At 45.9% G+C, this 12,449-nt stretch overlaps 1 protein-coding gene across 6 annotated transcripts in view; it reads left to right on the top strand.

The window, feature by feature from the left end:
- Pced1b (PC-esterase domain containing 1B) overlaps positions 1-8,485 on the top strand; it is a 106,430-nt gene extending 97,945 nt beyond the window's left edge. For 3 of the 6 annotated variants that reach the window (XM_028789365.1, XM_028789366.1, XM_028789369.1), the window contains one exon: positions 6,786-8,485. In XM_028789365.1, coding sequence (XP_028645198.1) covers positions 6,840-8,153 — 1,314 coding nt within the window. In that variant the 5' untranslated portion in view covers positions 6,786-6,839 and the 3' untranslated portion in view covers positions 8,154-8,485. Of the gene's footprint in view, positions 1-6,782 lie in introns of all 6 variants that reach the window. The other 3 variants (XM_028789364.1, XM_028789363.1, XM_028789367.1) reach the window with 1 other exon arrangement.
- Positions 8,486-12,449: the final 3,964 nt, after the last annotated feature.

Here is a 12,449-nt window from a genome sequence, read left to right as displayed (position 1 = left end):
CCAAATTGTCCAAAGGTTATCGTTTTCTCTAAAAAGTGTCCCATAGCAAGTACTAGGGGCTTCCATTTCATTCTTAAATGTATTCCTTACATTTCTTTATATAGCCCATATGAAAGGTTGTTTTTGTTTTTTGTTGTTTTGGGTTTTTTGTCTCTGTTTTTGATTTTCGAGACAAGGCTTCACTGTGTAGCCCTGTCTGTCCTGGAACTCACTCTGTAGACTGACCTGGCCTCAAACTGCTGTAAAAGTTTTTAAGCTTGTAATTCCCAAAGAATCGCAGTGTTAGGCATTAGTGTGGAGGGATCGTAAAGCCGCTGGCTCGCAGGTCCATCTCAACTCCTGCCTAAGCAGGACTTGTGATCACCTGGAACCCACTTCAAAAGGTAGGCATCTTTGTGGTTCAGATTTCCATTTATGTCACAAGTGTCAACCAAGTTAAATGTGCAGAGTGACAGCTGTCAAGGCCCTGACACACACTTTTGTTTGTTTGTTTTTTCGAGACATGGTTTCACTGTTTAGTGCTGGCTGTCCTGGAACTCACTCTGTAGACCAGGCTGGCCTCGAACTCAGAAATTCACCTGCCTCTGCCTCCCAAGTGCTGGGATTAAAGGCGTGTGCCACCACCTCTGGGTGGTTTTTGCTGAACTAGGCCGAAGGGTTGAGGCCTGTTAAGCAGGTGGGCGCCACCTGGCCCGGGAGGAGGAGACTTGATCTTCCCAGTGGCTTCCCATTAGTGGTTACTTTGTGACCACACTTAACCACATTCTTCACAGGACTTTTATGCATTTGATGTGACCCTAAAGCCACCTTTAAAATAGTACTTACACCACTTTGGGCGGATATTAACTTACCCCAATTCAAAAGTCTGTGGTGAATTCTCAGTTCAGAGCCCAGTGACTGCCCCTCCCCCCAGAATATCCGTAGCCAGTAGTTCGAAGCCACCCTAGGATCCATAATTGTCTTAGTAGGCCTGGGCCAATCTAATGTAAGCCCATTACAGGCCAGGTAATTTTTTTTTGTTTGTTTGTTTGTTTTTTTGTTTTTCGAGACAGGGTTTCACTGTGTAGCCAGGGCTGTCCTGAACTCACTCTGTAGACTAGGCTGGCCTCGAACTCAGAGATCTGCTTGCCTCTGCCTCCCAAGTGCTGGGATTAAAGGCGTGTGCCACCACCACCTGGCTAGGCCAGGTAATTTTTGACAAATTTAGTTCAACTTAAAACTAAAATACCAGAACATAGGAAAGTTGGGTACATGAGTCCCTTAGAAATAGTATTTTCTTCTTTCTTTCTTTCTTTCTTTCTTTCTTTCTTTCTTTCTTTCTTTCTTTCTTTTTTGGTTCTTCGAGACAGGGTTTCTCTGTGTAGCCTTGCCTGGCTATCCTGGAACTCACTCTGTAGACCAGGCTGGCCTCGAACTCAGAAATCCACCTGCCTCTGCCTCCCAAGTCCTGGGATTAAAGGCGGGCCACCACCACTGCCCAACAGAAATAGTATTTTCTTGTCTATATGTACAATGCCTTAAAATTGAAGGAGATCTTAAAAAAGTCAAAAATATTGATTTGAGGTGGACATATTGTTTAAATCTCGGCATTTGGATGCAGAGGCAGGCAGGTCTCCCATGGTCAAGGCCAACCTGATCTAAATATCAGCGATTTCCAGGCTACGTAGTACGACCCAGTCTCAAAACACTAGATAGAAAGATAGATGATAGATAGATAGATAGATAGATAGATAGATAGATAGATAGATGACAGTAAATTTGATTCTCCCAAAATGCCCTTAAACAGAAAGGGTCTATTTATAATCCTAGTACAATGTTACAGTGGGTATTTAGTCAGACGTATCAAATGGTTAAGCTAGTTCCATGTTCTTCCTGCAAGAAGTCCAGGCAGGCGGCATCCCTTTTGTTCGGTCTGTATGATTTAAGATCTCTGTCCCGTCTCTGGGGCAACTGGCCTAGTTCACTGTCAGTCTTCCAAAACTAACCTAATTACTACAAAACATTGATTAATGAAAAATAAATGTTCTGGGTTTGGCTTGGGGTAGCTATAAAGTAACAGTCGAAGATTTATAATTCATGTCTTATGAAGCTACTGAAAAATTAATTACCCCCAAATTGAGAAATACAAGCAGATTCCTTGAAAGTCATTTTTTTTTATATATATAGCAGCGGCTATCATTAATGCATATTCCTCCCACAGGGTTACAGCCCCAGATCTTGCAGCAAAACAGAAAGTAATTAGGATTTGGGAAAGCGGGCCAGATTTTAAGTGTGGAATTTTAGGCGGCCATGACAGTCCTTGTAGCCCTCTGCCTCCAACCCCGCCCCCTCCTCAGACAGCCTTGGGCACTTGTGCTCTTCCCTCTGCAGGACCAACTCCCACCTTATCTGTCCTTGGCAGCCTTTTCTTATCTCTCCCCTGGAGGAACGAGGCCAACTCATTTTAGTTTTTCTTTTTGAGTAATACATCCTTGGCGCCTTGTGCTAGAACTATAGGTGTTTGACCTCCACACCGGCTGAGACAGCAGGTGACCCACTATGTGTTCCCTTTTCATTAAGAGAGTCTGTAAAATAACATCCAAAAACTTAATAAGGGAGTTTAGCAAATTTCTCTAACCTGGCTATATGCAAATCCTTTTTTTGTTTCAGTTCTTATAAATAAGAACCCGGAACTGGAAGTTACCCGTCTTTGTTAAACGTCTGAGATGATTCACCCTTTCTGACTGTTCTCTCCGTCCACTAAAAGTAGCATTTAGGTTTTGTCCTGTCTGGAGTGCCATCCTGGCATGGCCTGCTCTTTCTCATGGGGCAGAAGGTGTCTGACTTCTTTGTCTGTCTGGTTGTTGCCTCCTCTCTGAGTTTTGGTTTCAGTTGCTCACTGGAAGGCTTCTTTTTCTCCTCCCTTTTCTCCTCCACGATATCTGCACCTTTTTCTCCCGTGGAGGACAATAGAGAATTCTTGTAGACAGTTCTGCTTGACTTGGCCCTGAGCCTTGGGAGCAGCATGTGGTCCAAGGTTCCCTGGTTAAGATACCAGGGACCACACTTTCCCACAGGGAAGTCACAACCTGCAGTATTTTGTCTTCCTGGGTTATGCTAAGACCTGGTTTAATATTTGTGTCTCAAGCTTGAGAATGAATGACGAGATTTGGTATTTTAGATATTCATTCTCTCCAGCCCTACCCCCGGGTACATACAACTCTCAACCCAGGGTAGTTAGTTAGTTGCCTATAAATAAAATGAGTGAGTCTTAGTTCTAGTCTCTCTATGACCTTTTCTATAGACTAGGAATGGAGAGGATGGTGTTTTCAGTAGGTCACCCAAGAGCCATTCTGTAAATACCAGCATTATATTCAAAACCCTTGCTGGTCATTGTCTCCTTTGGTCTTGTAGAAGAACCCCCATGTCAGATGAACAGTTTCCCCTCTTTTTGCAGATGGTTAAACTGCTGTTCTGTAGCTTGCTCACTGAGAATCAAATCTAACTCATACTGAGAAGCTTGACAGGCATTGTTTTAAGTACATCCTGGCTGGAGAGTTTGCTCGGGTTCAGGGCCCCACTGTTCAGATCCCAGCACCCACTCACACCAGGCTGTTCACCACTGCCTGGAGCTCCAGCTTCAGGGGATCTGACACCCTGGTCTCTGTGAGGACCTGCAGATTTAGGAGAATAAACAGTATCTGAGTACTCAACACTCTATCCCCACATCAAGTTGATGCCAGTCCTGTAGTCCTATTTCACAGAGAGGCTAAGGAATTTAGTGGAAGCAAGCAGAGTGGTGTTCTGCCCCGGTATGGTATCTTGGTTCCAAAGAGGTCTCCTTTAGCATGTTTGTGTGGTTTTGTCCAAGGCTGGCCTTGAACCCCTGATCCTCCTGTATAGTATTACAGGCTTTCACCATTGCACTCGGCTTATATTACAGTTATCAGTGAAGTCACTCCCCCTGCCCTCCTTTTACATTTTGGTATTTTGAGACAAGGTCTTACTATGTAGATCAGGCTGGCCTAAGAGCTTGGGGTTATCCTCATGCCTCCAAGAGCTAACATTACATAGTCCTATAATAGCAAGCCCAATTTATCAGTAATTGTGAGCTCAGAGGACAAATAATGTTTAACTCAGGATTTTTTGTTTGTTTGCTTGCTGGTTTGTGCCTTTTGAGACACCAGGCTGGCCTCAGACTCACTCTGTAGCCACAGTTGACCGTGAACTTCTGATCTCCTAAGTGCTGAGATCGAAGCATCTGCCACCACACCTGATTGTGTGGTAACGGGGACCCAACTCTTGGCTCTCTGTGTTCTACTTGAGCACTCTGTCACCTGAGAGGCATCTGCAGCCCCGCGTGTGCATTACCTCACTTAATGCGTCATTGGCTGCATCGTGATGACGGGCTGTTGTTGAGAACTTTGTTTTTGGATTTGTTGAGGCAGGGTCTCATTGCATGCCCTTGCTGTCCCCGGAGCTCACTAAGTAGACCAGGCTGGCCTCTTAACTCACAGATACCTGCCTGTCTCTCCCAAGTGCTGGGATTAAAGGTGTACCACTGCTCCCGGGAAACTTTTTTCTGATCACAATATTTAAGTGAAAATGGGTGAAGACAAGTCAGTGTTTTCACATGTTCTCTGAAAACTCGCTGTTCTCCCTATTTTCATAATTTATACTTGTGACCGCTTAAAACCACAAGCTGCATAGCCTTGACACTTTAATTTGTTAGTTGGGCCTGGTGGTTCCATTCCTTTCACTTGGGAGGCAGAGGCAGCCGATCTCTTTGAGGTATTTAAGGTCAGCCTGGTCTACATAGTAAGTTCCAGTACAGTAGGGATCACCTGGTAAGACCCTGTTTTGTTGTTGTTGTTGTTGCTGTTTTTTTAAAGAAAAAAATAGTTTCAGATGTAGTGGTGCATATTCCTAACAGCAGCACCCAGAGGCCAAGACAGGAAGATTGGGAGTTTGAGACCAGCCTAGTATATACAGCAAAACCTTTCTCACATTGACAATGTCATGCCAGCTATCCACCCATGCCTACTTAAACATGCTTACAGTGTATATGATCTGACAGCTCTCAAGTGGATGACACTAAGTACCTGAAGTGAATTCTCTGCCCCTCCCTGTCAGTTTATTGGTAGTATTAAGTGTGTTTCTATGCTGGGCGGTGGTGGCGCACGCCTTTGATCCCAGCACTTGGGAGGCAGAGGCAGGCGGATTTCTGAGTTCAAGAGTTCGAGGCTAGCCTGGTCTACAGAGTGAGTTCCAGGACAGCCAGGGCTACACAGAGAAACCCTGTCTCGAAAAACCAAACCAAAAACAAAACAAAAAACAAAACAAAAAAATGGTGTTTCTACCTCTTGTCCCAGAAGAGGAATTGTAAGCGGCAAGTTGAACGAAGGTTTCATCTGCTCCTTGCAGTTTCTGTACATTTGGAGACGAAATCCCAAACATAGCCACGATGTCCTGGAACTGGCTATGTGAACCAGGCTGGCCTTTAACTCACAGAGATCCTCCTGCCTCTGCCTCTGCTGCCCTGCAATTAAAGGCATGCACCATCACACTTGAATTTTGAGGCTTTGAAGCTGAGTCCCACATCTGTCAGCATTTCGTCCAAAGTGTTTAGTAAGGCCAAACCTTTCCTGTACTTAGCTCAGTCCCTGGGGACATGCAGATTAACTAGATTGACAGGAGGAAAGACAAATCAAGTTTGATATTTACATGCCCCCCCCAAAAAAAACACACCACGCTTGGGACAAAGGTGAGACACTGTCCATCATTAGAGTTTTCCCTTTGATTGTAGACAAAGAGGACTCAACTAGAGCTTTCTATATGTGGTGCCTACACCTCAAGAGCCTTTTTATTAATTTTAGGTGTATGGGGTGGCATTGCAGGGTGGTGTGTGCACACACATGTGCACTCATGTAGATCTTCTTAATTATGTATTTATTTTCGATTTATTTATTTTAGAGGAGATATAATATTTGTCTTCCTCTTATGGGTCTCCACTCTTTTTCTTCACATTTGTTTATTGAGACAGCTTTCCCTGTGTAGCACTGGCCTGTCTGGAACTCGCCAGACATGGCTAGCCTTTGACGGTGCTGCCTGCCTCAGCCTCCCCAAACGCTAGGATTAAAGGCAGCCATCACCAGGCACAGCCGTCTGCCTTATTTTTTGAGATAGGTTCTCTTACTAAACCTGAAGCCTGCCATTTTGGCAAGGCAAGCTGACAGGTAAGCTGGGCTCTGCTCTGGGCTCTGCTCGTCTGTAACTGAGAATTTGAGCAGGTGCGCACGGTTCTTGGTTTTTATCCACGGAACCATCTCCCAGCCAAGTAGTGCTTGAATCTTTAACATACTAAAGATGGTTTGAGCTTCAAGAAATGGCAATTGTTGGAGGTGACAGGGAAATATATGGCCTATCAGAGAAGACAGAATCGAAACATAAGCAACAGTATCTCCTTGTTAATTTGTCATAAGTGGTTACTCGTGGTGCCTGCCTCCTGACTGGCTGGAGCGTGAGCAGCCCAGAGCTGCCCAACAGTTAAATGAAATTGCAGATCTAGGAGGGCTTCCCTCTCCTCCTGCCCTCTTCCCTACCTACCTCCTCTTTCCGGCCCTCAGGCCCTCAGAACAGCCTTCTGGAGCCTGTAGTGTTCCTCCCTCCACCCCATGGTACGAGGGGGGGTGGGGGGCGGCACCCTTAGGCAGCAGCTCTCTACTGTGCTTCTCCTATCTTTCTTTATGCTTGCTGCTCTGCCTAAGAGTGAGTCCCTCCCAGCGCTCTCTCTTCTGTTCTAGCAGTTCCCAGACCCAGCTTGTGCAAAAGAGGGAGCTAAGAGGCACACCGCAGGCACCATGGTCCGCCTGTTGGCCTCCGAAGTCCAGCAGCTACTCCACAACAAGTTTGTGGTCGTCCTTGGGGACTCAGTGCATAGGGCGGTGTACAAGGACCTGGTGCTCCTGCTGCAGAAGGATTGCCTGCTCACTAACAAGCAGCTCAGAACCAAGGGGGAGCTGAGCTTTGAAAAGGACCAGCTGAAGATGGGAGGCGAGCTGGATACCCTGCACAACCGCACAGACTACCGCGAGGTGCGCGAGTTCTGCTCGGACCACCATCTGGTGCGCTTCTACTTCCTCACGCGGGTTTACTCTGAGTACATGGAGAGCGTCCTAGAGGAACTGCAGACTGGCAATCACGCCCCAGATGTGATCATTATGAACTCTTGCCTCTGGGACGTCTCCAGGTATGGGCGGAATTCCTTGAGTAGCTACAAGCAGAACCTGGAGAACTTGTTTGGGCGCATGGACCAGGTGCTGCCCAAGTCGTGCCTGCTAGTGTGGAACACTGCTATGCCTTTGGGTGACAAGATCAAGGCGGCCTTCCTCCCACAGAAGTGTAAGGGCCAGTACCCCCGGATCTCGGTAGCCACCCTGAAAAGGAAAGTGACCCAAGCCAATTTCTACAGCCATGCGGAAGCAACAAAGCACTATTTTGATGTGCTGGACTTAAATTTCCACTTCCGTCAAGCCAGAAAGCACCTACAGGGAGACGGCGTGCACTGGAATGAGCATGCGCACCGCAAGCTCTCCTACCTGCTGCTGGCCCACATGGCCGACGCATGGGGTGTGGAGTTACCCCACCGAGATCCATGGGAGCCTGGTTTTGAGGCATGGGAAAGTTCAGGACAGGTAGAGGAAAGGCAGCCCCAAGACAACATAGGTCCTCAGGTGTTTGCCCAGTCTCCACCTTGTCCTTTTCCCAGGCCACCTCCCCTACTCCCGTCCCCTGGTTTGCCCGTAAGGCCCCCGCCCCTACTAGGCTGTCCCCTACCCCCACCCCCACCCCCGCCCCAGCCGATGCCCCCATTTCCACTCTATCCTCCAGTTTCCTATTTTTCGTCAGACCCTGTTTTCCAGTCAGATGAATTCTATATCCATTCAGATAGCCCCTCACCTACTCACACTGGATATGCCTTCGAAGGCGACTTTAGCTTTTATCCCCAGCCACCTGTGCCCAACTTCCGCCCACCCTGCCATCAGCGTCAGGCCCCTGTAGTACATAGGGGCTTCCCAAGGCATTTTGCTCGTGGTCCCTATATGCCTTGGAGAGAGAGGCCCAGGAGACCACAAAAACATGCCCCGGCCTGCCTAGAGTCAAGGCCCCAGTAGTCTTTTGACTAAAAGCCTTACCTCTGGATGGGGCCGCGTGATTGTCTTGGTTTTTTTTGTTTTGTTTTGTTTTGTTTTTTTGGTCTCATTGTTGGTCTAATACAGTGACCTTGCTAACCTAAACCCAGCTAGTCCTGTCCTGGACTTCTCTTTGTTTATTGCTGTTAGAAACAGAAGAAACAGAGACAGGGAAGAGCAGACTGGCCCACTCCTGCTGCCTGAGGCCATCTCTTCCCTCTGAGTGACCAAGCAAGCATTCTTACTACCTCCCCCTCGCTATTCTTGTTGCCTTTTTGTAAAAATAAAATTGAAATACAGAAATTGTTTCCAAACGTGGTTCTGCCTGTTGTGTGTATGTGTGTGGTATGTATGGAAGCGCGCGCGTGCGTGTTTGTGTTTAATGGCGGCGGGCTGTCCTTGCAGTTGACCCATTAGCTCTCAGCAAGGACTGGGTGGTTCGGAAAACTACTTAGTAAACTATTCAAAAAAAAGTTAACGGGTGTAAAGGATTCTATTTTCTCAAAGAATCATTCCATAACATTTTCAAGACAAGAAAACCAAGTCCAAACAAATGACACTTACATTAAGGTGTGTGTGTGTGTTTGTGTGTGTGTGTGTTTGAGAGACAGAGACCTCAGGCATTTAAGACCAGTCTGAAACATGAACATGACTTTGAACTCATCTTCCTGCTTCCTGCATGCTGGGATTACCCATAGGCACTAGATCTGATTGATGAGCTATGGGGAACCAGGGCTTCATGCCTGCTACGCAAGCATTCTACCAAATAAGCTATGTCCTCAGCCTCCATTAACTGTCCTAGCTCGGACTGACTTCACAACAGCTGTGTCATAGAAATCCTGGGATGAACGAGAAGCCATGTATGTTCGAGAGGAGACTTAAACCTTTTGCTTGGCGATCCCTTGACTGGTCCTGGTCTTTGGATGTGAGGAAACTGGAGAAAGGTTAGCCACACCTAATGGTAATGTGAGTGACCATTGTAGAATAAAGCTGCACATTGTTAAGGGCATCTTCCTAGTCATAAGCCCTTTTGGGGCCAGCTTTGAGAAATGGCCACATCTTGTATTCTACTCACTAGGTGTTTTAAGTGCTAGGCCCCTTCTCAGATAAAATACTCAACTAAATCTGAGTGATGGGAATTTTTCACTGAGGGATTGGACTGGTTTGTAGCTCCCTGGTCCCACCATCTCTAAATGTAATACTGTTGTTCCTCAAGAGTGGAATTTATGATAACACCAGAAATCAAGACCAGGTGGTTTCATAAATACACAGTAGCACTCTGTCCCCTAGAGAACATATTCCTAGAGAAAGGGGTCTTTACCTCAGAGGTCCCAGGATCTGAGGTCCTGGGAGTGGCAAGAGTTCCTATGGTGAATGTTTTTTCAATGAATATGGAGATATGCTTTACAAGGTGTGGGTATGGCTGTACCCCAAGTTTCTAGAGATCCTGTAACTGTAACACCTGTGTAATGCATCTGATGGGGGAATCATTGAAGCAGCACAGTCCCCTTTGAGGACCCTAGAAATGTGAAGAAAGAAAAATCAGAATTTGTCAGAATGTCTCAGATTCAGGAGGCGGGGGCACTGGTAGTGGGTTGGCACCGTCAGCCCAAACAATGTTCAGTTACCGTAATTCTGGTTTTATTTCCTAACAGCATCCAACTTCCAATCCAAGGCATGTTGAGCTTTTGTATTTTCAGGGGTAAGCCAATAAACTGATATTCTCGTATCTCTCTGCTGAGCTAGATGGGTAAGTATTGTTCCCCATTCCTCTCATCATGCCGGGGAACCAAGTTCCTGGACACACTGCTGACGGCCAGATCGTGAACTGAGGATGACTTTCCTGTGTCATGGATTAAATGGTCATGGCCAGTCACCGACAGTTGTTTCTCAGTGGGTAGTGTTTTCCTACACGGCGGTGGCTCAGGATGTCACAAATCTGAAGTCCATGTGTGATGGCTACTTTACTTGTCAACCTGACCATGTCTGAAATGAACTAAAACCTAGTCGTCTGGGTAGACAGCCATTGTTGGACTAGCTGGACCATAGGCTGTAAGCCATTCTAATAAATCCACTTTTCATATTTACATATAAGTGTGTGTAAATATATACATGTAAACATAAAAATATACATACAAATGTAATATATATATATATATATATATATATATATATATGATTTTGCTCAGAAGTTCTAGGGCATAAGGATGAATATTTTAAGTGTATTAAGCATAGGCTTTCCAATTTGCCAACACCTAACTGAAACCTCTCCTGGAAGCTCAGAGAGAACTGAAAGCCCATGCTGTGAACTGTTGTTTTACAAACTTAAAGAGAGACGAGCATTTGGTTATCCTGAATGACCAATTATAAGAGGCAACAGGTTTGGTGGGTCCGTATATAAGACTTTTTTGACAATCTGTGAGAAAATAAGGAAAATTGTGCTTGTTGGCTGCTGTTAGCATCTCTGGATAAACTATCAAAGGAAAAGAATGGGCTCTGTGATTAAAATTAACCAGCTGGCAGGGCAGTGGTGGTGCACGCCTTTAATCCCAGCACTTGGGAGGCAGAGGCAGGTGGATTTCTGAGTTTGAGGCCAGCCTTGTCTACAGAGTGAGTTCCAGGACAGCCAGGCAAGGCTACACAAAGAAACTCTGTCTCAACACCCCCCCCCCAAAAAAAAAAGAGGTTGGCTGAATCACAGCCAAAATTCAGTCCCAGCGTCAGTAGCTGTTGACTGTTAAAGAATGGGATACTGTAACGTGGGATGGGAATGGGTGGGAGGGCACTATTGAAGCCAAGAACTTTGAACTTTGAACCCTCAGATTCTCAAGGGCTTATCTCACCTGGGGAAGTAGTCTCTCCAATGTCAGCAGAAGATACTGTACCCTCCCACCCCCCTGAAATATTGCCTTCTCTTCCTGACTGACGAAATTAATCCTCCATTGACTGCTAAGCCAGCAGTGGTTTTTTCTCTGAAGGAAATGCCAGGCAACACAATCCTGATGTCCCTCAGGGCCCACAATAGCTGCTTCTAGACCTAAGGCTAAGCAGGCTCCTAGAGAGGAGATAGAAAGTCAAGCTCCTGGGTAGGTGTGCTACCTACCCAAGAGCTTAGTGAGTTTGCTAATTCATTCAAGCAGAAGTCGGGGGCATGTGTGGGAATAGATCTTAAGGGTGTGGGGATAATGACAGAAGAAACATAAAACTGGGCCAGGCTGAGGTTTATTTACATACATCATATGGAAACTCAACCAATTTTTAAGAGATATCAAGAAGTTTTTTGGTGGACTGAAGCATTCTTTTTTTTTTTTTTTTTTAATGGAGTACTGAAAAGGAGTTGGAGATAATATTCCTGGGCTTACTGTTGAAGAAGAGATTTCAAAGCTCAGGGAAATAGCAATGCCAGTGTGGATACGCTGTGTAAAACCCAGTCCTCCAGGTTGGGAAGGCCCAGAAGACATTGCCCTTCATGAATCCTGTAAGATGCTGTCTTAGTTGTTTTACCGCTGTGAACAGACACCATGACCAAGGCAACTCTTTTAAGGACATTTAATTGGGGCTGGCTTACAGGTTCAGAGGTTCAGTCCATTATCATCAAGGCAGGAACCTGGCAGCATCCAGGCAGGTATGGTTCAGGAGGATCTGAGAGTTCTACATCTTCATCTGAAGGCTGCTAGCAGAATACTGACTCCCAGACAGCTAGGACAAGAGTATTAAAGCCCACACCCACAAGGCCACACCTACTCCAACAAGGCCACACTTCCCAACAGTGCCACTCCTTGGGCCAAGCATATACAAACCATCACAGATGCAAAATGGTGAGGGGGCACCAGCACAATGAGTTTTGTTATTGCCCTTTTCCTTGGGCCAGATCTTAGGGTTAAAGATGCTACTGTTCAGTTGGATTAAGAGGGTCCTATGTCCTTATACAAGGCTGTCTGTATACTGAGGGAAAGGAAACAATCAGGGGTCTGTTGGATACTAGTTCTGAATTGATTCCACGAGACACATGTCCTCCCCACCCCCAACATCATTACCCTCAAGTTAAAGTAGGGATCTTTGGAGATCAGATAGTTAAGAGAGTTTTGGCTGAAGTCTGAGTAGGTTCAGTGTGTCCCTGAACTCATCCTGTAGTTATTTCTCCAGTCTTATATAATTGGGGTAGAGATATACTCAGAAGCGGGCAGAATTCTCACATTGGTTCTCTGACCTGTGAAGACTATTATGGTTGGAAAAGATAAATTGAAGGCTTAAAGCTGTCTCCATTAGGGAAAACAG

The sequence above is a fragment of the Grammomys surdaster genome, unplaced genomic scaffold, assembly GCF_004785775.1.
Source record: "Grammomys surdaster isolate TR1022 unplaced genomic scaffold, NIH_TR_1.0 125818, whole genome shotgun sequence".
Classification (NCBI taxonomy): domain Eukaryota; kingdom Metazoa; phylum Chordata; class Mammalia; order Rodentia; family Muridae; genus Grammomys; species Grammomys surdaster.
Note: the sequence above shows the minus strand (reverse complement) of the source record. Positions and strands in the feature narration are given on the sequence as shown.